The sequence below is a fragment of the Danio rerio genome, chromosome 22, assembly GCF_052040795.2.
Source record: "Danio rerio strain M-AB ecotype USA chromosome 22, GRCz13ab, whole genome shotgun sequence".
Lineage (NCBI taxonomy): Eukaryota > Metazoa > Chordata > Actinopteri > Cypriniformes > Danionidae > Danio > Danio rerio.
The window spans coordinates 15,938,304-15,961,521 of record NC_141042.1 but is presented as its reverse complement, the minus strand read 5'-3'; the positions used below and the strand labels follow the sequence as shown (position 1 = coordinate 15,961,521).

The following is a 23,218-nucleotide window of genomic DNA, read 5'->3' as shown; positions in this document are numbered from 1 at the left end:
CCTGTGATGAACGAATGACTCAAACCGACGACTCAAGAGATGAACGATCAAAATTTTTTCTGGCTCTGACTGCATACGATTGGCTTCTGTCATGAATACCCAATGACTCAAATCCAATAGAGGACTTGAAAAATGAACTAATCTTCTCCTCCACCTGCACAAATGTGCGCATGTGTGAATTAACAAATAATTTTCTGAGAGGACTTATCGTTCTCGAGTCACAAAAGATTTGTTTAAAATGAATAAATCATTAAAGAACGACCCATCACAAGCTAATTTCTGGTCTAAGTGACAGAAACCCAACTTTAAATAATACGATTTTTAAAAAAAATCATATTAACCTTTCATATTAACAATGTCACTAGGGTGTTGCTAGGTGGTTGCATTTTGGTGGCACTCAATAAGCCAAATTAAAAATGTTTTACTTTCTTGGTGAAAGGGAGCTCATTTTAAAACCCGTAATTAAAATGTGTAAAATACGCAAAGAGATGTAGCATAATATATCACATTCATAATGTTGCCATGTGGTTGCAAGGAGGTTGCTAGGTGATTACATTATGTTCCAAGTCAAAGAAGTTCATTTTTAAAGTCCATAATTAAAATGTCATATCAAGAACATTGGCGACATGGTGGCGCAGTGGGTAGCGCTGTCGCCTTACAGTAAGTTTGCTAGTTCGAGCCCTGGCTGGGTCAATTGGCAACTCCACTGGGTGGAGTTTGCATGTTCTCCCCATGTTCACGTGGGTTTTTTCTGGGTGCTCCAGTTTCCCCCACAGTCCAATTGTTCGTAGTGTATGTGTGTAAATGAGTTTATGGGTGTTTCCCAGTAATGGGTTGCAGTTGAAAGGGCATCCACTGCTGGATAAGTTGGCAGTTTGTTCCGCTGTAGTGATCAAAGTGTTGCTATTTGGTTGCTAGGTGGTTACTTTTAAAGTAAAGTTTCCCAAGTCTATATATTATATATGTATACATGCTCTGTAACTGCATGTCTGTACATTCCATTATTCAATTCAAGCTCAAATTAACTCTAACTTCATAAATAGCATGACTTTTTTGAACTGTTGCAAATTTGCATATCATCACGCGAAAACGTCATGCATCCATCAGTTTATGCAAAATTGTTTGTCTATGCACTTGCCCGATTATCACAGCGAAGCTATTTCCAGAAGCAAACGTCCTTGAGACAGACGGGCAGACAGACAGTCAGACAGACGGATCAAAGGGTTAACAATGGGGGGGCATATAAAGCGCGGCAGGAGGGCAGAATAATGCAGCCGTGTGCCTGCACATCAATAAATGAATGCTTGTGGGAGAATCGGCCTGCTGTTTTCAGCGCAGCTAATCTAAGTGAATAAATAATGACCCCAGACACCTCATGCTGCATCCGAACAGCAGCTGAACACACTTTGCAAGGTGGGAGCACTTTGTCAGGAACCGACGTGAGACAGAGTTGTTTGTTGGTTTGTGCTTTTTAACTGTCGTGCGAAAATGCGTTTTGGCGGCAGGGATGGTGGAGATGAGATATGCGGGTTTTCACTACGTGAGAGGGGAGGATTATGGGGCTTATCTGTAAGAAGAATGAGCTGTCGAGATAGTGTCATTTTTACAAGCGCATTCTTCCATGGGTGAACCAAATGCGCTATCCGTATGCGCATAATTGAAGAGGAAACAATCTGCTCGACGTGTTTTATTAAACAAACAGCCAACCTTAAGACTCCCATCATTTTCATGGAAATTTACTGTAGTATGGTCACTCGTCTTTCTGGAGGCACTTACAGGACGAACGGATTTTCCACTAGCCACTTCAATTTGAGTGTGTTGCATTTTTGATGAAGTCTATCAATGGCGCCATTTCAAATGACATTAAAACCAGCCCAATTTTATGGTCTAAAAAATATTCTCTGTCTATGTGCAGTTAATTGAAATTAAATCTAAATTACACCCGTTGCATTAAAGTGCCATGAAATCCCCCTGTCTCAGCAGGGTGCTTTTACTTCGCTAGGTTGAAAAAAAGTCTGGAAAGTTGTGGAGTCTAGCTTTGTTTAGGTCAGAGTGTCGTGTGGTGAAAGAGGGAAAGGTTTGCATAAAAAAGGGAGTTTCATCACGTGCACAATAGCTGATAAGCACGCCGGCAACACAAACACAGATTCAGGGAAGATAGACAAATGCTGCATCCCAATTTACATACTATCCATCCTAAATTGTATTTGAAAATAGAATTAGTATGTCCCAAATCTTAGTATGTTGAAAAGAGTATGCCAAAGTTTCCCGGATGGTTTACTATTTCTGGTAAAAAAATTTTAGTGTAGAACCGTCGATACTCTAACCGCTGATTTGCCCACAGTACATTGCGCGTTGGATGTGATTTCGATTAGAACATCAAATGCAGGTGAAAAGTGTAAATAAACTACAAACATGGCAGACGCGCAAGACCAACCATCAATTAGACAGGCTTTGGTAAAGTTGTTTGAATGACTGTTAATTAATATTCAGCCCACTGGAAAATATTTCAATTCCATGTTATATTTCATCTGCAACAACATTACTGAACTTCTATAAAGATGTCTTTGGACATTAAGGAATGCATAATTATCCAGAGACCTGAGGAGATTTCTCTGCATGAAAGACTTGTGAATGGCAGATTATCTTGTTGCTGCTGCTTCTCCAATATGGTAGTAAATTAAATATGAAAGAAATGTGGATGATGTGTTGAGATGATTGACAGGGCTCATAACTAAGCAACGTAACAATCAGGTAATGAACAAGTAGTATGTGCCAAAGCTTGCACACTCTTCTGTTACACAATTAAAAGTATATATTTTTCCTTCACAAAAATGTACATGCTTTTAGGGCGTAGTATAAGTATGCAAATTGCGACGCAGCAAGTGATTCGGAGAGCAGCATTTACAGCGGATCTGGGAATGATATCTAACTTTGACATTTGAACTGTTGTAGTGATCGTACTATAAACTTAGGGTAACACTTTACTTTGATGGTCCGGTTGTTTAACTTAAGTTACATTGCATCTACATGCCACCTAATTTTCATTAGATTTTAAGTAGACTTAGGTTGGGGTTAGGGTTAGTGTAAGTTGACATGTACTTGCAAAGTTTATTATAGTTAGTCAAATGTCTGTTGAAGGAACAGTATCAACAGATATTAAGCAGACAGTCTACAAATACTCAATTGGACCATCAAAAAACTAAGGTATGTCTTCAAAAACTGAAAGAGTACTGTTGACGATAATAAATTTGCCATCTGAATAAACATAGAACATTAATCATGCACTTTCCAAATTGTAAAGACAAGACAATCAACATGAACTGGAATCACATCTTTTTTTAAAAGAAGACAAGTGGCAAATTCGTGTTTCACTATTTTGTTACAAAACAAACTTACTTTTTGTGATAGCAGACTACTGTAAGCTAGCTGCTTGCACTGACAGTGGGGAAATGGAAACAAAACTTTTCTTTTGGCACACTTTAAAACAGAACATTTATGACCCATTTATCTGAACAGTTCTTCATCTATCGAATACAATTGTGCTTGGTAACACTACTTGGACCATGCTTCTCTAAACTTTCTAACAGCTAAAAAAGGGACAAAGATTTCTCATGCACAGTGGTGAAAAAAGTACAGAAAAACAGACTTAAGTAAAAGTACCTTTACTTGCCTTAAAATGAAGTGCAAGTAGAGTAAAAGTATGTTGTAAAAATGTCTGTTGTAAATATTACTCAAAGTGTAGAATGTAGACCTTTCAAAAGTACTCAAGAGTAGTGAGTAGTGAGTATTACGCTGTAAATTACATGTCATTTGTGGATGTGTGTAAACGTAAAATTCTGTAGTGCATTTAGTTATTGCTCAGCAGGCACACAATGTCATAAGACGTTAATATTTGGTTACATTTAGGTTGTGATGTAAGGTGATCTAAATTATTATGACCAAGTTATTTTAATGTCCAATAATGATGTCAAATGACATTGATATTTGGTTGATTTTAGCTTGTGTTAGAAAGTGACCAAAATCCAACATCATATTGATCTCAAATAATGACATCTATTCGTCAGTTATGGCAACCAAAATCCAACATCTGATAGATGTCATAATGGTAAGGTCCACACAGCTACAAGCTGTAACATCATTAGATTTTAGGTTGGACATTTTTTTAATCCCCATAGACATAAAAAAACAGAGTAGTGACAACAGGTTGAAGGAAAGTAGTGAAGTAAAAGTACTGATACAGCACTAAAAATTTACTTCAGGGAAAGTAAAAGTACAGATTTTTAAAACTATACATAGTAAATTACAATTCCTGAGAAAAACTACTTAATAACTGTAATTTGAGTATTTGTAATTTGTTACTTTACACCACTGCTAATGCATATTAAACAGGTTGCATGTCATCCATAATAGAGTATGCTGATTGGTTCAAACCAACTCTTCATCATGAATAATGCAGAGACATGCTGAAAACTCAATGACGTCACTTTGTACTGGCTGGTGCTGATGGCCAATCACCATGCAGGAATTTAGACAATGACCTCATCACCATGAAGTTGCTTCAAAATTTCTTTTTAAACCAGAAGAACAAATTTGCTCAAAATCACGCAAAAACAACCATTTTTTATGTAAATATATCTGTCCTAATAGTGTTTTTAACAAAGGGGGACATATATATGGCAGTCAACATCTCAAAAATGTGCTTTGTGAGTCTTGTAAGACATTTCTAGCAGGTTGCTGAGATCTCTCTTGTTGCAGTACTTTGTTGGAATTTTACACAATAATCTGAACGTTCAGTCATTTGTCATTTCAAACACTTCATTTTTCTTTTTACAATTGAGTTGAATCATACTTATGATGAACTGAAAAACCTAATGTTCTTTTGCACTGGGCCTACTTAAAAGCAAAGATTGTAAATCTGTAAATATGCTAAACTGTAAGCCAGTCATACCAGTGCAGTAGCCATTTACTTCTGAGTCTACAATCCACCCTGTCCACTGTAATTAGGAGTCAAAACAAAACAGAAAAGAACTACTACTTATAAATTATGATGGCTTTTGATTGAAAAAATCTAGTCTTGACAATATTAGTGGGCTGGACAAGCATGAATCTTTCTAGTGATGGGGTGATCGCACAGTGGCTTGCTTGGTTTGGGACTTGTGGACTTGCGCATCAACAAATTTGCTCTTCAGTGTTTGGACTTCCAACAGTGAAATTTAAACCCACACTGAACTGAACTAAACTGAACTTTAACTCTGAAAATTGGACTGACACAGTTTCAATTTACAAGAACTTCTATGTTAAGCTGCTTTGACACAATCTAAATAGTTAATAGTTATAGAAATAAACATGAATTCAATTCAATTGAATAGCATGGAGTATGCTTTGAAAGCCTGTCGCTTCGGCTATGAACATTCAGTGCATTACTTGTTAGCATTGAAGTACACTTTGAGCCACATGCATTTTAGCATAAGTATGAGCAATGCTAAAGGAAAGTTTCCTCAGCAAGCTCCACTAATATTAGCAGAGCCTACCGCATAGCGCTCCCCCACACAATCCAATCAAATACCGATATAATCAAGTTCTGTTCTCAACCGAAAACTTTTCCTATACACAAAAGAAAGACCACAATAAACAAGCCACCTCATAAAGTACTTTGATTACGACACAGACAAACTGTTTCAAATAAGCTACAAAGGGCACCAGGCTCTTTGAACAGATGTGCTAGCGAGAGCATGGGTCTTACAGTTCACTGCGATGGGCTTGTCGCTGCAGTCACCCACATTTCTCACAATAATTAGCAGCTAAATAAATCCAAACCAGAAAAATATTTACCCAGATCAAGACCAAAGAGTTTGGAGTTCCCCTTTGACTGAACGCTGCTTATTTTCCCATAGAAGCTACACACACACACACACACACACACACACACACACACACACACACACACACACACACACACACACACACACACACACACACAAACACACACACACACACACACACACACACACACACACACACACACACACACACACACACACACACACACACACACACACACACACACACACACACACATCCCAGCTCCAATTAAATTCATCTGCTATATTGGATTAGCTCATATGTTTGCTCAGAAGGTTATGAAACTCGGCAGCTAATGAGCTAGCAATATCCGTTCTTCATGAGCTGTGCATCAGAGGATTCTCTATTCTTTAGTACAGCTTTTCCATAAGTTATTGCCTTTGACGCACAGCTTAAACGGTTGCTGGATGCTAATATTTCAACAAGTCCTTTTCTTTCGAATACCCAGCTATGGTGTTTAGCATCTACGTACTGTAAGCTATGCTATCCTGTCTTACGTCAGCATGTGTGGCTTCTCATGTGTGTAATAACCGGGTGTAAGGCCTTCTGGTTGCTAGTTTTCCATCCTATTTATTGTCTGTGGTCTATGAAGTTGGGAAGGGCCCATGCTAATGTAGGGCAGATGTAATATATCTAGTCAGCTTTGAACTGCACAAAGCTAACAGTGGCGTTCTGTATTAAAGCAGCTCTTTGGAATCGAGCAGCTCAATAATAAGTTGTAATACTAGCATGGGATATCCTATGCAGCAACAGTATCCGTTTCAGGTTTTCGTGTCAATCAGCCACTATAAATACAGTACTGCAAATATTAGCATGTAGCATTTGCAGGCAAAACGTACAGCAAAAATGCTGCCTAGATGAGTTATTCAGTAGTTTTTCAGGTGGTCTCATTTGAGAGTTCATTATGCTAATAGTTGCACAGTTGTACCTCAGGACAAATACTTGCGCTAACCACCCACAGTCCTGTTTAAGCATGTGCAAAACACACTAAATTGCACTGTGCTGTATTGAAATCAAGCCATTATCATTCTTGTCACAGCAAACACACCACTTTTATGTTTATTAAACCACTGAGTGTATTAGTGTTAGCCTTATCACCAGGCGTAAGCAAACCTATTGAAGCTAACTAAACCAAACATGCTAAACATGGAATTGAGCAGCTCAATAATTAGTTGTAATACTAGCACAGTATATCCTATATGCAGCAACCGTATCCGTTACAGGTTTTTAGGTCAATCAACCACTATAAATACAGTACTGAAAATATTAGCATGCAGTACTTACGGGCAAAACCTACAGTACGGTGGCCAGAAAAAAGCTGTCTAGACAGATTATTCAGTAGGTTTTCAGATGGTAATAGTTGCACAACAGTATCTCAGCACAAATACAGGCCCTAACCACCCACAGTCCTGTTTAAGCACATGCAAAACACACTAAATTGCACTGTGCTGTATTGAAATGAAGCTATTATCATTCTTGTCACAGCAAACACACCACTTTTATGTTTATTAAACCAAACACTTGGTGTATTAGTGTTAGCATTATTATCACACAGAGGTTTAAACATACCTACAGTGAAGCTAAGCCAAACTAAACATGCTACACCAAATGTTATTATAATATGCAAATGCTATGGATAGGTACAAGTTTTGCCTAAAAAGAGACCAATAAACTGTGACATTCCTGAAGTTTTTATATATGGTGTTTTTAAACTTTTGCTAAGCTATACGTGAATCAAAATAACATTTTCAACATAAGATTTGTACAAAAAAGCAGGGAGGCTATAACAACATGTTTTCACTGTGTGGATGAATGTTTTTAGAAAGTTTATTTGTTAATTTCTGTTTAGGGAAATGCTGGTAGCTTTGTTTTTGAATGTGACACACCATCTTAGATTTATGAAAACTCGTTCCCGCCACTGAATTAAAAAAATATATAAATAAATCAGTCAGAATTCTGAGTTATAAAGTCGCAATTCTCAGTTATAAAGTAAGAGTTGCGAGTTAAGTTAGAATTCCAAGTTATAAAGTAAGAATTCTGAGTTATAAAGTCATAAATGTGAGTTACGTCAGAATTCATAGTTAAGTCATAATTCTGAGTTATAAAGTCAGGATTCTGAGTTATTAAGTCAGAATTCTGAGTTATTATGCCGGAATTGCGAGTTATAAAGTCAGAATTCGTAGTTATTATGCCAGAATTGCGAGTTATTGAGGCAGAATTGCATTTATTAATTCGTAATTCTGAGTTATAAAGTCATAATTCTGAGTTATTAAGTCAGAATTGGAAGTTATAAAGTTGTAATTCTGAGTTATAAAGTCATAATTCTAAGTTATAGTCACAATTCTGAGTTATTAAGTCAGAATTCTAAGGTATTATGCCAGAATTGCGAGTTATTAAGTCAAAATTCTGTTATAAACTCCCAATTCTGAGTTAGGTCAGAATTACGAGTTATAAAGTCACAAATCTGAGTTATAGTCAGAGTATAGTTTGAGTATTTTTTTTTTTTACATTGTATGTATTTAAAAAAATAAATTAATTAATTCAGTGGCTGGTACGGGCTTCCATAAAGATTAGCAACAAAGCAACCAATATCTGTTTATGTCAGCGTAAAGTAGTTTGGACAACTATCTTAAACTAGCCATTGCATTCTGCACACATTATACAAGTTTTTATCATTTATAATCAAATATTCCTGTGAGTATTTGATAGGACAAGCCTAAAAGAGGTTTAGGGAACTACCATGTTCAGTTCAACCTCTTAAAAATGAAAATAAGTGTTATAGTGAGCACAAGGGCGAGTCCTGAATGAAAACACATAATCTAATAGAGGTGTAATGGAGGACACGGCCAGCCTAAGACCACAGAAGAAAGGAAAACAGCAGTCAGATCGGTCATGGACACAACATGGAGGCTTTAGCATTTCATGACGATTGACATTAAGTCACTTTTCAATCTGTTGACCTTTTATGTGGGTTAAAGCTTGGCAGTGGCAGCCTTAATGGACAAAACGAGAGAGAGAAACTACGATCTACCCAAAATACCAAAAAAGCCTTCAACCACAGATGGTAGTTGCCTAAAATGAAAACAAAAACAAACCGTTTCCACAGTAACCTCACACATCCAGCTGCTTGGAGTCTGGCTGACACCGAGTTATAAGTCATGCTAACATTTCCTCGGTTAACGCCACCATCCTACGAAACATCCATTCATCCACTTCACTGTGCAGTGGGAGGTGAACCACAACTCCAGCTAAGCATTTTCCTAAATGACCTTGTTCGCTCAATTTGATATGTTATGGAGCCATCCAAATGGACCTGAGAAGTCCAAGCCAAAAATGCACGTTTTGGATTAAAAGCTCGACCATCTTGTGAACACATGTCTTCCTCAGTGGGCTTCTTTGACCCATTGTTTATTATGACAAAGTGGAGGAATATTTTTAGATGTTTGATTTTCTTTTCTGAAATGTTAACTTGTTTTGGCCAGAAGGAGGCAGTGTTGACTCACAGTATATGCTATTGAACTGTATGTTCAGTACAGAATGCTAATTTAGCTATTTTTGCAGTGTATAGCATGTATAATGTGCACAGAAAGCAAATATTGTTTATTTTCATAAGAACTGGTACTCACTACAACCATAGCAGCATAAATTCAAAACATTTATTGAGTTTAAAGGTGTTTATCTAAACATATTAGCATTATTCAGTACAGGTAAAGCTACTAAACTGTGTAGCATACTACCAATCTGTTAACATTTTTCATTTAGTATATTCTGTTCAGGAGTAGAGAGCAGTATGCTAACATAAAGGAGCTTATTCAAAGAGCAATGATGTTAGTTTGAAAGAAAAAAAGCGTGCCTAAATGACTAGGTTGTGGAACCTGCATTTGAAAATACAAAGCATTAAAAAAATATTGAGCTATATTACTTTGTAAGACTGTAAATAGGGTGTAGGCTATGACAATTAATTTCTGTGACTGTTAGCATAGAGCTAACTAACTCTCCCATTGCTTTTTGTAGCCCAGTGAAGAGAAAATACAAAGCTAATCTAAATGTATGTCTGTAAGGCTGCATATGGATTGTATGACCATAGATTTCTGTCACTATTAGCATAAAGACAACAGACTTACTTGCTAATCTGGTTTTGTGGTGTATGACAATTCATTTATGTGTCTGTTAGCATAAAGCTAACTAACCTGCTACTTTTGTCTCTGTATAAAAAGTTTATGCTTTTTAAAAAATATGAAACTAAATTACCACACCTGTAAGACTGTATATGGAGTGTATGACCACTTTTTTTTGTCAATATTAGCATAGTAAACTAGCTTGATAATCTATTTTCGTAGTCTGTAAAAATGTCAAATCTCTGTATTAAAAACTCGAAGCATGTTTAAGCAGTATTTAAGCCTGTAAATAGATAGTTTGACCATTCATTTCTACGATAGATTAGCAAGCTAGTCAGTCGCCTCTATGCAAACCTCTCAGATGTTATAGATCAGGGGTCACCAAACTTGTTCCTGGAGGGCCGGTGTCCAGCAGATATTACCTCCAACCCTAATCAAACACACCTGAACAAGTTAATCAAGCTCTTACTAGGTATACTTGAAACATGCAGGCACATGTGTTTAGGCAAGTTGGAGCTAAACCCAGCAGAGACACTGGCTCTCCTGGACCGAGATTGGTGACCCCTGTTTTAGATGTTTAGTTATGAAACAACGTTTAAATGTATCATTTTAAATGTAAAAACACTTGTCTGATAGATAAAGACTTAGTGATCACTTGCTCTCATGTGCCAAAAATGCCATTTTTTTGGAATTGTTTTGAAGTTAGCATCTATATTTTGTATTGGTCACACAAGCAACCAACCAATGGCATTTAGGAAACCACCAAATCTTTATCTTTCAGAAAAAGTACTTCAGTTTGACAGAATTAAAACTTGTCTTAATACAGAGATTCCACAAACCAAACAAACTATTAGCAAGCTAGTCAGTTTTCCCCTTGGTAACAGTGGCCAGTCTCCAGGACGAGCTGTGTTTTTGCCACCGGGGGCCCTTGTATAGACGTTGCCAGCCTTGCGTTACTGCCGTAGTGTTGACAGCGATGGGGCAATTTGTCCAGGGGTGGGTGGGTGTGTAGAAAGTGGGATCTCTAACCTTTGAGCCAAAGCTGAGGAGCAAATGAGGCCTGACTGGGGAAATATCTGGAATTATAAAACAGTGTCCATCCAAGCGAAGTGGTCACAGTCATTTTGTGTTGCGTAAGCCAAAAGAGTGTGTCCAAATGGATATATGCTGATAGCAAAAGCGCCTAAATGCAAATGTTTATTTTAAGAGTGTGTGTTTTTTTCGGGGAATCTCATTTGTGTCACAATAGAGCTCCAGAACTTTCTGAATGAAGCTTCTGTCCGAAAGGGGACTGGAGAAAAGCCACGATAATCCATGGCAACCATCACTCCTCCTGGCCATCTTATGAACTTCATGACCCCAAAGAGCGGATGCAGATTTTTTCTGGACACATATCTGATTTAAATACCTGAATTTACAATCAGTTTAGGTGGGATTTAAAAGCATTGTGATGGATAAGCTTTCAGTTAGCTTGAAGATCAACAACATGCTCCATTTTCTATCATTGTAGAGACACTAAAAGCAATGATGCATCACCTAAATGTGCAAAACTACATTAATGTGTATAAATATCATATACTAGTTTCTAGATTAGGAATATGGGCCATTGACAAATCATAATGTTAAAAAAGTACTCAAAATTATGAAAATGTTGAATTTAAGGTGAACATGATTGTGCCGAGTAAAACAAATCTTAAAAATGATTGTAAACATAAAATAATGCCAGCATGCACAGGACGCTAACATGATGTCAGATTGACATAATACCCAAACATCATGGGGACGTTGCATCTTGTTTGAAAATGAGGAAATAGCCGGCAGCTAGCTCTCTGAAACTTTTACATGGTTGCCCACTGAAGCTAAGCAGGGCTGCGGCCGTCAGAATCTGGATGGGAGACCACATGGGAAAGCTAGATTGCTGCTGCAAGTGCTGTTAGTGAGGCCAGCAGAGTGTGCTCAACCTTTGTCCTGTGTGTTCCCTAATGCCCCAGTATATTGATGGGGACTTCATACTGCTCAGTGAGCACAGTCTTTCAGATGAGACGTTAAACCGAAGTCCTGACTTTCTGTGGTCGTTAAAAATCCTAGGATGTCCTTCGAAAAAGAATAGGTGTTTAAACCCGGCACCTGGCCTTATTTGCCCACTGGCCTCTGTCCATCACTCGTCCTCATCATAATTGGATTCGTCTCCTCTCCACCAATCAGCTTGTATGTGCAGTCTGGGGCAATTTGGCTGCCATCGAGTCATCCTGGATGAGAGACTTGAGGTTGTGTGGACGTTACCAATATGATGTCTATCAAACGTTGGATTTTGGTTGCCATACCTGACGACTAAATGTCAGTATATTCTAACACAATCAAAAATCAACCAAATATCAACGTCATTGGAGGTTGTTATTGGACGTAAAATCGAACCTAATATTACGTAAAATTGTAAAATCTTAAAATACTATTTATATTTATATTAATATTATTATTATAATATTTACAATATTTATATAATATAATATATTTATCCATTTTCTTTTCTGCTTAGTCCCTTTATTAATCTGGGGTCCCCACAAGGGAATGAACCACCAACTTATCCAGCATATGTTCTACGCAGCGGATGCCTATCCGGCGGCAACCCATCCCTGGGAAACATCCAAACACACTCATTCATACACATACACTACGGACAATTTAGCCTACCCAATTCACCTATAGCGCATGTCTTTGGACTGTGGGGGAAACCGGAGCACCCGGAGGAAACCCATGCTAACACAAGGAGAACGTGCAAACCCCACACAGAAATGCCAATAGACCCAGCCGAGGCTCGAACCAGTGACTTTCTTGCTGTGAGGCAAACATGCTATCCACTGTGCCACCGTGTAGCCATAATGTAATATAATATAATATAATATAATATAATATAATATAATATAATATAATATAATATAATATAATTTAACATAATATAATACTACATTAAACGATAATTGAATCATTTACATCTTAAACTGCTTTGTCAGGCCATTTAATTTTATGTGCATTTTTAATGCATTTTGGAATAAATCAAATCCCACCATGTCATTGACCCATATTCATCCACGCATTAACATGCAAATTAGAGTTCAAGCTCACCTCTCCACCACGTCTTCTCCACTCCAGCAGGTGTTTTCATCCATCACCACCTCCCCCTCACACAGCATCTCCGGCAGGTTGGAGAAGAAAGACTTGTACCGCTGGATGTAGCCCATAAACTCCCTGCAGGAAGTTCAGGCTTTCAGGAGGCGATCAAAAACCATCAAACCAGGCCTAATTATAGAGTACAACCAGTTCTGCCCCAGTCATCATGATATTTCTAATCAAACATGCCCAAACACTGATAGACACAAGCTGCTTTTTTTTGTTGTTTGTTACCGTTATTAATGCTGACAGCGTTCTTCCTTGCTCGCACACGTTCATTTGAAGTGAGATTAAATCGTTAGTACATTCTTAGGCTAGCAGCCAATGTCATTTTAATGACAAAATAATTAGAGGTAATTTTATAAAAAAGAAAAATCTTAAGGGTATGATCGGAAACACAAATGCTTAGTCTTACTTTGAAATCTTTTTCAGGCTCCTGGGTTTGTCATATTTGGATGCTTTCAGAGGCAGAGACCTGCAGTCATCGGCATGTGGAGATTTGTGAAGAAAAAAAAGACAAATTGCATATAAGCTGCTACTAGTATGTGTTGCTTACATAGTATTTGTACTGTCGCACATAACAAACATTAATATAATTAGTACTGACATCATTTAAAAGGTATTGAAAAAAATAAACATAATAATAATAATGAACTTTATTTTCTGTAGCACCTTTGTGCAACACATCCGACAATTCGAAAAAAAAAAATTATTATAAATTTCATACAAAATAATTAGCGATAAACGATAAGTGTCCAAAAATAAAATAAGATATTCTAAGCTTATTTCCTTATTATTAAGGTAAGATATTAAGATTTCATAAGGTTTTCTATTTTTAGATGAATATAGGTTACATATGCTATATTCTCACCGTCTTTTGAGTGCTATGTGCTCGTGTTGGTTGCCTGTGTCAGGTAGTGTTGTTTGGCTGGAGGATGTGTTTGAGGTTTGGAGTTCAAGGCTGGGATTCACTGACGGAGTCAAACTTCCCAAAGTCGAATTGGCTGGAGTGGAAGAAACCGATTCGGTCAAGGACCCGCAGACTTTACCAACCTAAAGAGAGAGAGAGAGAGATGAGGCATAAAAAGCCACTGGATGTTATGGATAAATTGTGAACTGACATCCACCTGTTCAAACAAACAGCTCCATCTAGTGGACACTAGTAAGTGGCACAATAACACTCTAGTAATATTTACAATAAGTTTAATTAGAACAAGCTTGCATGATAAACGTCTTTTAACACTGAATACTGGATTGCAACGCCTTAACATTGAGATGCATACATTATAAGGGCAAGTTTCGGGACATGTTTCCACAATAAAGTGGAATAGGCTTTAAGAAAGTTGTCTATAAGAGCGTGTAAACGTGTTTGTATTTGTATATCTTCTACAGAGCTTTATTTATCTGAGGATTAGCCGAACTTTCTCATTCCCCCTGCTCTGGCCCCTCGCTAGCTGAATTGCATTTTGGGAAGGGGCCGTTTGGTTCACGAGAGCCGTCTTTGTCCAGAGGTGAATTTGCATGCAGGACATCAGGCTGATTGTGACCAGACAACACCCAAACTCAAGCAGCACCAAGATAGCGCCAGACCACATGCAGCGTGAGGGACTGGAGAGGCCCCATAGTCCTCCGTGTCAATGCCACTGCGGGCGGCACATATAGACATCTTATAAACAATGACGATAACAATCCTAATGAACTCTGTTCCGTTAGTATCATTTTGACAATGAAGACGGCCCCCAAAATACTCAATGCTAACAAGTTAGCGCAAATGTTTCTAGCTATGAATGTTTGGCTTGTTATCATAGTGTTCTAAATCCTGACCGACTAACTTTGTAGCACAAAACAAACTTGCATTGTATTCTGTCAGCCGGATTTAACATGAAATCATGGATTGGTAGGATAAATCATATGTTAATCAACTTTTGACAGTTGTTTTTGACACCAAACATGTGTAAGCATACCTCTACAGTGATCTTTGCTACTTCATCAACAACCCACACTAAAAGAAACTAGCCTAATTAGCTAAATGCCGTCATAGAAACATACTATGGCATTGCAATACCCTAGAAAACCATGAGCAAAACCATGTAAAGCAAGTAAAAAAAAGGCTAAAAAACAACATTTCAAAAAGGCTTCACTAGCGAAGAATATAAGCATGCAGTATTAGCACTGCTAGTAGTTAGCACTGCTAAGAACACAAAACATTTTTTTAAGTACACTGCCGCTTTATGTATTTTCTGGGTCCCAAACCAGAACAATCATTGATTTAGCCAGATCATAACTTTACCATTCGTTTAGCATGTATGTCAGGTAAGCTAATGGGTACAAACAACTAGCATTTTCTAAAATAACTTCTTTTGTGTTAAACAGAAGAAAGAAACTCAAACAGGTCTTGCAAAACTGAATGGTGAGTAAATGATGATGGAATTTTTATTTTGGGGCAAACTATCCCTTTAACTAGCGATGTTTTCCAACTCTTACGGCTGAATCCAGACCAGGTAATGCGAACCCTAAGTCATTCCAGTCTGGATGGATTCAGTCCAGTGATGGATTCAGGGAGGGGTGAACTCCCATAACCAGCCTCTATTGTAAAGCGGTAAGCTTGCGGTTGGAGTTTATGAGTGCAGTAGTTGGAGGCTTAAGAAATAATATCTCCCATTCTGATTGGTATGTGTAGACTCTTTGAGACAGATTTGTAGGAATGCGTTCTTAAACTTGACCTACACATATAGATCTGTCAGCACCGGGACATGATGTGTGCAAAGCCGAGCTGTCATGAACCTCTTGACCCCTGTGGCCCCTTCTGCTATGATTCCACTGGAAGAGTAAAGTGAGAGAGACCGGCAGACGGCCATCCCATGCCATGCTTATAGACTTTGGCGTTGATGGTATGAATAGCCTCAGGGTGGGCGGATGGGTATTCACTTACAGACAGCCATAGTCACACTGTCATGACCAACACATTTTTTTACAGTGCGTGTCATATTACCACATAATCACGGTTCTAATGATTGAGCTAATAATAAACCCCTTGCAGATAGAATAATCATAGGGCTTTGTTTTACACAATTTAGAACTGAAAACTTTAGGCTAAAATGCGAATTTATACAAGTTATTTATTTTAGATTAAAGCCAAAACGTCTTAAATGTGCAAAACGGCAGCCTTGTAACTGCACAGACTACGATTGGTCGAGACATTTGATATGCACCAGTCACCAAACATGCTGCTTCAAGTGCATGCCCACTAGAACTGATTAGTCCAACACATGGTGCAGCTCGTTCGTGTAATAAAAATAAATGTGTTCTATGAATCAGAGAGTAGCATGACTCACCACGGCGCTAAGATGTGGCCCGTGCAGTTGCGCAGTGAGGATGGCATCATTAATTCTTTCCCGGATGCGTAGAAGTCCCAGTTCCACTTCATATCTCTCTGATAATGCCCCACTCAGCTTCTCCAGAAGCGATACATAGTCTCGCCAGGGAGCATCCAGCTCAGCCACGCCTGCCAGGCAACCTCGCATCACGTTGAGACATAGGCCTCCACATGGCCGGATCAGGGTCAGTCCTCGACAGTGAGGACAGAACAACATGCGCACTAGTGCACGTCCACACACTCGTCCCATGCCCACAGACTCTGTGATGTTAAGTACATCTGCACCGACTGCCAGTGCCCGGCTGAGGGCACGACCAACCACAAGCGCCTTGGACAGTCCTTGAGCAAGTTCTTGTGGGTGATGGCCAAAGGGATAGATATCATGCCGTGTGGCACGAAGGCACTCAGTTCCTTCGGCAGACCAGGTTGAAACAGGTGAACCCAAGCCAGGATTGACCAGATGCTGGTACACCAATGGGAAGAGTTTGTCATAAAATCTGTGAACTGAGTGTTCCACAGAAACGTTATCATCGCCTCGAAGGTAGAGATCAAGGTCATTGAAGAGGGTGGACACCAGTGGTCTTGCATCTTGGGAGATTGTCTCGTAGGTGGTGTCGAAAAGTGAGTTGGTATGATTTAGAGTGAACGAGAGCAGGGAATGGAAGGTATCTGTGGGAAGAGGAAATAAAAGAAAGATTTTGGACTGAAGAAGCACTGAAAAAGACCTCCACGAACAGCTATTTCATAGTCATCCTAGATGGATAAACATTCGTAACATGAGAGACTAACAATTGCTGTAATTTTGTTTGACATTTACGAGAGGGTCAAAGATACTAGTCTGTCATGGTGCACCTCTGCCTTGTCTCGCATTGCTTACGACTCTTTCTTGTGTATCTAATCTCTCTTTCCATTGGGCTAATGGGAGCTGACAACACTTAATCCATGGATCTTTTGGGCTGGCGCTATTGGGCTGAAGGTTAGTTTGGAGATATGTGACACGTGTGACAAGCTTATTACCAATTTTAGCAGTCAGGGCGTCATTTTATACCTCACTATGCCTATGGTCTTCAAATGGAAGTTGAGGATCATAGTCTGTTGTGCCTTATACATTATTTACAATGGCATATTAACATTTGTGTGACAAGTGACAGATGGGTGCTTAAGTAGACAGCTGGTAGAACCCTTCAAAGTACAGTTTGCTTTAGTGTCATCTCATTCATAATGGCCAAAACATTCCAGCTCTGTCTGGTTTCTCTGTGAATGGCCCAAATGCTAAGAATGAATCGAAAGTTATGATTGCACTTTATTGATGCAGGAACAAAAGAACACCTGTTTGGCTCATGATCCTAAAAGGCACCCAAAGGAAACTTTGTAAAACAAACCTTTGAGGTTTTAAAATAAATACATCAGGGATCTTGAAATATTGTATCTCTGCTCTTGCTATTTCTTTGTGTCTCTTTTCTGGAATTCCCACAACAATATGTAAGTAAATTTCTTGGGCAAGGAATAGTATCTGAGTCCTTTCATCCAAGCCTCAAACCACAATCCGGGATAGGCAGTTTGTATGAATGACTGGGAAATGGGTATTGCGTGGAACAGGTTCAAGCACTGACACTTCAAACTTGAATCAATATAACAAAACAGCTCAACATCTGACTTATAGCACTAGGCCGAAAATCTGGGTGTAACTTGGTAACTACATCCAAACACCCTGCTATCAAGTGACATGACCAGGGATTACACCCGGATCAAGTATTGGGGTTCTTCTCAGGTGGTTCTGGGACATGGAGGCATGTTGGGGGGGGGGGGGGGGGGGGTGATCCATACTCAGGGGTCACAGAGGGTGCCTAGCAATCACCACAACTGACCTCTAACCTCAGGGACAGCGGGATGTTCTGAAAGGACAGACAGAAGGGTCAACCTGGATGGCCTTTCAATGATTGCTCTATTAACTTGGAGCCTGCTGGAATTGATATGGGTCCTTCTTTAAAAAACATCAGTGTCAGACTAACTCCACTCACTGTACCCAGTCCAGGACTGAATTTAGATCAAGGAAGCACACAAGTATTTTTAGTTCCTCTCAGGTTAAAGAGGATAGCTGGGCTTTGTTGGATAGCTAGTACGTGAGCAGCATATGTTGGGTTTGCTTTTGCAGTGAAATCACTTGAAGGGCAGAGAGGACTTTTTAAAGAAATAGTTCAGCTAAAACATGTGCTCACTCTCAGATCTTTAACAGTTCATGCTCCTTCCTATATTTTGAGGTAGGTTTGAAGTCAGCAATATAAAATATGTTTGATTCTCACATGTCTGTGTTTGTGTACTTTTTAGTCCTTTTCCCCCAATATGAAAAAAAGCCATTTACCCTTGTCTTCTATGGAAGAAAGTTACATTTCCCGAACGAATTCATAAGGTTCGTACTTGAGTTATTACTTTACCCTTAAACACACAAGTGTAGTCGTAGAGACAATAAGCGGTCTACATTAAAAATCCTTTTTCACGTGGGAATGAAAAACACTTTACAAACCTTCCTTCTTTTAAACAGGACACCAGCTACAACCATGCGAAAAGTAGCAGAAAAGGACAACTGATCTTTTCAAAAGCTCTCATTATAGAGCAATACATTGAAGTGCACTGAGACGGATCTCCAAGGATACGCCAAGAATTTCAACATTTCTCTTTTCGTTTGCTTTACACTCGTTAAATATTCACTCGGCTGGCAGCAAAGACAGAGAGGACAGCGGCTGTGCCCTTTTCCTGTGAACCTGAAAGGGGATTTGTGCAAGTTTGGGCAGACAAATTGGATGAACTTAAATATTTGGTTGGGCGAGGATTTGGAGTTGTAAATTGGAAGATTGCATGGTTTATGTCATCACATGGTACACATGCACCGGAGGAGATAATGACATGCACAGAACTGGCCTAAGTGTGTGAGTTCTGGTTCTTTTTGTATGTTTTATTCAAACACTGGTTGTGAAAGGCCTTGTCCTAATCCTAAAGCGCCAATCAACCCCTAGGATGCACATGTATTGCTTCACAGGAGACCTCAGGCAGATAAAGGATCATCCTGTGAGCATGAAAAACAGCGGACAAAAGCCAAATCTCCAAGTAACCTTGGAAAGTCATGATGTACAATGTAAGAAATGTTAAACACCACCTCTGTGTTTCCTATACAACACATACAAAGTAATAACATGTCATATGACCCACCTGCTGTGGCAGGGACTTGATCCCATGACCTACTACTGCCGCTGCTGCGAATGCAAAAAGCACATGTCCTAGTGTTTGTTTGGCCAATAAGCTTCACTCCATCTCAATACATACCCTGGAAGGAAGAAGCATGGCCCAGGATGAGATACTTGAGTTCGAAGCTATAGGAGAGAATGTTTTGGAGTGTGTCTCTTTGAGCAGCTGAGTAGTAGCTCTCCTCCATCTTGCGGGTACAGCATGTGGGACCCTGGTGTTTACAGATGAGAAGTTCTGCATCTGTGATGGATTAATCATAGAAGGTGACTTAAGTAGAAACATTTGTGCCTATTTAAACCACATGTCTCATAACTTTCATATGTTGGATTTCTGAGTACAGTTTTTAACCCTCATGCAATGCCTCCTCTAAAGTTTTTTTTCTAAGCTAACAAACTGATTATGAACACTGAATGGCTTTCCTGTGGTAAATGCAATTTGCAAAGTCAAGTGACATACTGTTTACATTGACTAAAAGTAGTTGTACAGCATTTTTACATGTAAACCTAAAGGGGGTTTTGAGCAAGTTTGAACAAACAAATTGGATGAACTTATATATTTAGTTGATCGAAGATTTGGAGTTGTGAATTGGAGGATTGGATAGTTTAGTAATGCGTACAATTTTAACCTTCATGCAATGCCTTCCTCTAGAGCAGGGATCAACAAACTTGGAGGGCCGGTGTCCGGCAGAATTTAGCTCCAACCCTGATCAAACACACCTGAACAAGCTAATCAAGGTCTTACTAGGTATACTTGAAACACCCAGGCAGGTGTGTTGAGGCAAGTTGGAGCTAAACTATGCAGGGCACCGGACCTCCAGGAACGAGATTGGTGACCCCTGCTCTAGAGTATTTTTCCAAGCTAACAAACAAATCATGCACACCGAATGGCTTTCCTGTGGTAAATGTAATTAGCAAAGTCAAGTATAATACTGTTCATAATGTTTGCATCAGCATATTTGCATCAGACTTAATGTTTTCTGTGCTCTATATCAACAATACAATGCCAGATTTCACCAAGGCATTAATAATAGTGGAAAGGGGGCAAAGAGTCCATAGGGAGCCTATTGAAAGGGTGTATCTTAAAGAGCAGGTCGTATAGGTTTAAAAAAAAAATCTTAGTTGCAGTGTATATGCATATGTAACTTTGGGTAAAAAAAAAATGTAATAACGATGATAATGATTATGTATTTTCACCTGAAAATAGTTTTATAGTTAGGGGCGGGTTTTATTTTTGTGCTCCTCTTTTCAAACTAAGCCTAATTTGCCCAAGCCATCAAACTGATGTCATCAGAGAAGGGCTGCCATTTCAAAGCAGAAGCACAAGGTCAGATTTAGATGAATGATTATCAAAACAAAAATGTTTTCTTTTTCTGTGGATGTTGAAAATAGGCTCATTTAACAAATCCTCTAGAGTTAAACAGTTGAGTTCTACCATTTATGAATCCATTCAGCCTATCTCCAGGTCTGGCGGGAGCACTTTTAGCTTAGCATAGCTTAGCATAAATCATTGCATCTTGCGCAAAGAATGAAAATCTGTACCATACATGTTCAGAAATAAAGGTACAGGAGTTGTCTCTAGGGCAGTATCTTTTTAAAAGGTAGATATTTGTACCTAAAGGGTCCATAATAGTCACCTTTTAGATACCACTGTGGACTACTGTGTACAAATATGTATTTTTTTTGAAAAGGTACTGCCCCAGTAGCAGCATCTTTATCTTTTTTTCTGAGAGGGCTGCAACGGGTACAGTAATATTATTCAGCGCTTTTATCATTCAATAACCATTGATTTAATGCTACAACAATGCTAATCTTTCTAATTATTACATTTTCTTTACAATTGTCATGGGACATGATTAACATACAAACAGTGTGGCAGTAGGTGCATGTAAAAGGGAAAACATGTGATCAAGACAGATGATATCCGCTCTGTCAGTCATCCGGCTCTATCCTATGTGACCAATTTTACACCAATGGGACCCCATAAGCCATGCATTAGAGCAGCTGACTGTGATCACCGGCATTCGGATGACCTCTCTCACCTCTCAATACACATGGAACGTATGTACTAAGAATATTTTGTAATCGTCATGCTTTTCCAGTGTATCCTTTCCATAAACAAGAACCTGAGACAAACCTAAGATGGCTAGCTGTCAATTTCACAGGAACTCGCAAGCATTTTTGAGATGACTTCAGTTCAGGAATGCGTTTTTGATTTAACATGAAATGCGTAACATGAAAAACATTTGACAGCCTATCCTACAGTCGTTTTCATTTTGTCAACACCACTGGCATTTCTGATTTATGCTCTGTCATCAAAATGACCTGTTTGTTAGACGACTTTTTCAGTCGCATTTTACATAACATATAGTTCAGCGTATTCATAAATATATTAAACTGGGGGAAAACATGGTGTAGATACAATTTTCACTAAGGAAATGTTAGTAAACATAGACATTTAAAAGCCTGCAATATTTTCTCTTGTAAAAATTACTTAGTAAATCTCACAAAAATAAAAAAACTTATAAAAATCTACAGTGTAATAAATTAATAGGTCAATATTTTGTGCTTTTTGTTCAAATTAAATAATTATACTTAATTGGTTACATAACAGCCTAACAGGACAAAGCTGAAACAATTCAAAGCAACATTATATGGGCCCGCATCTAATATAATATAATATAATATAATATAATATAATATAATATATTATAATATAATATAAAATAATATAATATAGGGGCGAAGCAGTGGCACAGTAGGTAGTGCTGTTGCCTCATATCAAGAAGGTCGCTGGTTTGATCCTCCGTTTCCGTTTCTGTGTGGAGTTTGCATGTTCTCCCTGTGTTCGCGTGTCTTTCCTCCGCGTTCTCCGGTTTCCCCCACAGTCCAAAAGACATGTCGTACAGGTGAATTGGGTAGGCTAAATTGTATGTATGAGTGTGTGTGGATGTTTCCCAGAGATGGGTTGCGGCTGGAAGGGCATCCGCTGCATAACAACGTGCTGGATAAGTTGGTGGTTCATTCTGCTGTGGTGCCCCAGATTAATAAAGGGACTAAGCCGACAAGAGAATGAATGATAATATAATATAATACAATATAATATAATAAAATATATATTATAATATAATATAATATAATGACAACTATTTATTAAAATTCAGTCACGTTTCTTGACAGGTACACACACAAAAACCATTGTTTTAATTTAACCTACATTAATAAAGGTTACTAAACCAAAAATAAATATACTTTAAACTTTTAAAGATCATTTGAGACGGTTTATTCCGCTGTGGTGACCCCTGAAAAAGAGACTAAGCCAAAGGAAAATAATGAATGAAAAGACATGTGACATTTTAGAAATAGACTAAATGAAGTGGCGAATTAACCGATTTTAAATGGTCAAAGACTAAAATGATCAATCACATTCCCTAAAATGTTTTTGTTTTACG

General features: G+C 38.5%; 1 protein-coding gene across 2 annotated transcripts in view; it reads right to left on the bottom strand.

The window, feature by feature from the left end:
• Positions 1–23,218, bottom strand: part of gpc5b (glypican 5b) — a 64,436-nt gene that overhangs the window by 40,425 nt on the left and 793 nt on the right. For both annotated transcript variants that reach the window (XM_087302262.1, NM_001302221.1), the window contains 5 exon segments: positions 19,849–20,010; positions 16,487–17,196; positions 14,023–14,204; positions 13,567–13,626; positions 13,107–13,229 (listed from right to left, as the gene is read on the bottom strand). In XM_087302262.1, the coding sequence (XP_087158388.1) occupies positions 13,107–13,229; positions 13,567–13,626; positions 14,023–14,204; positions 16,487–17,196; positions 19,849–20,010 (1,237 nt within the window).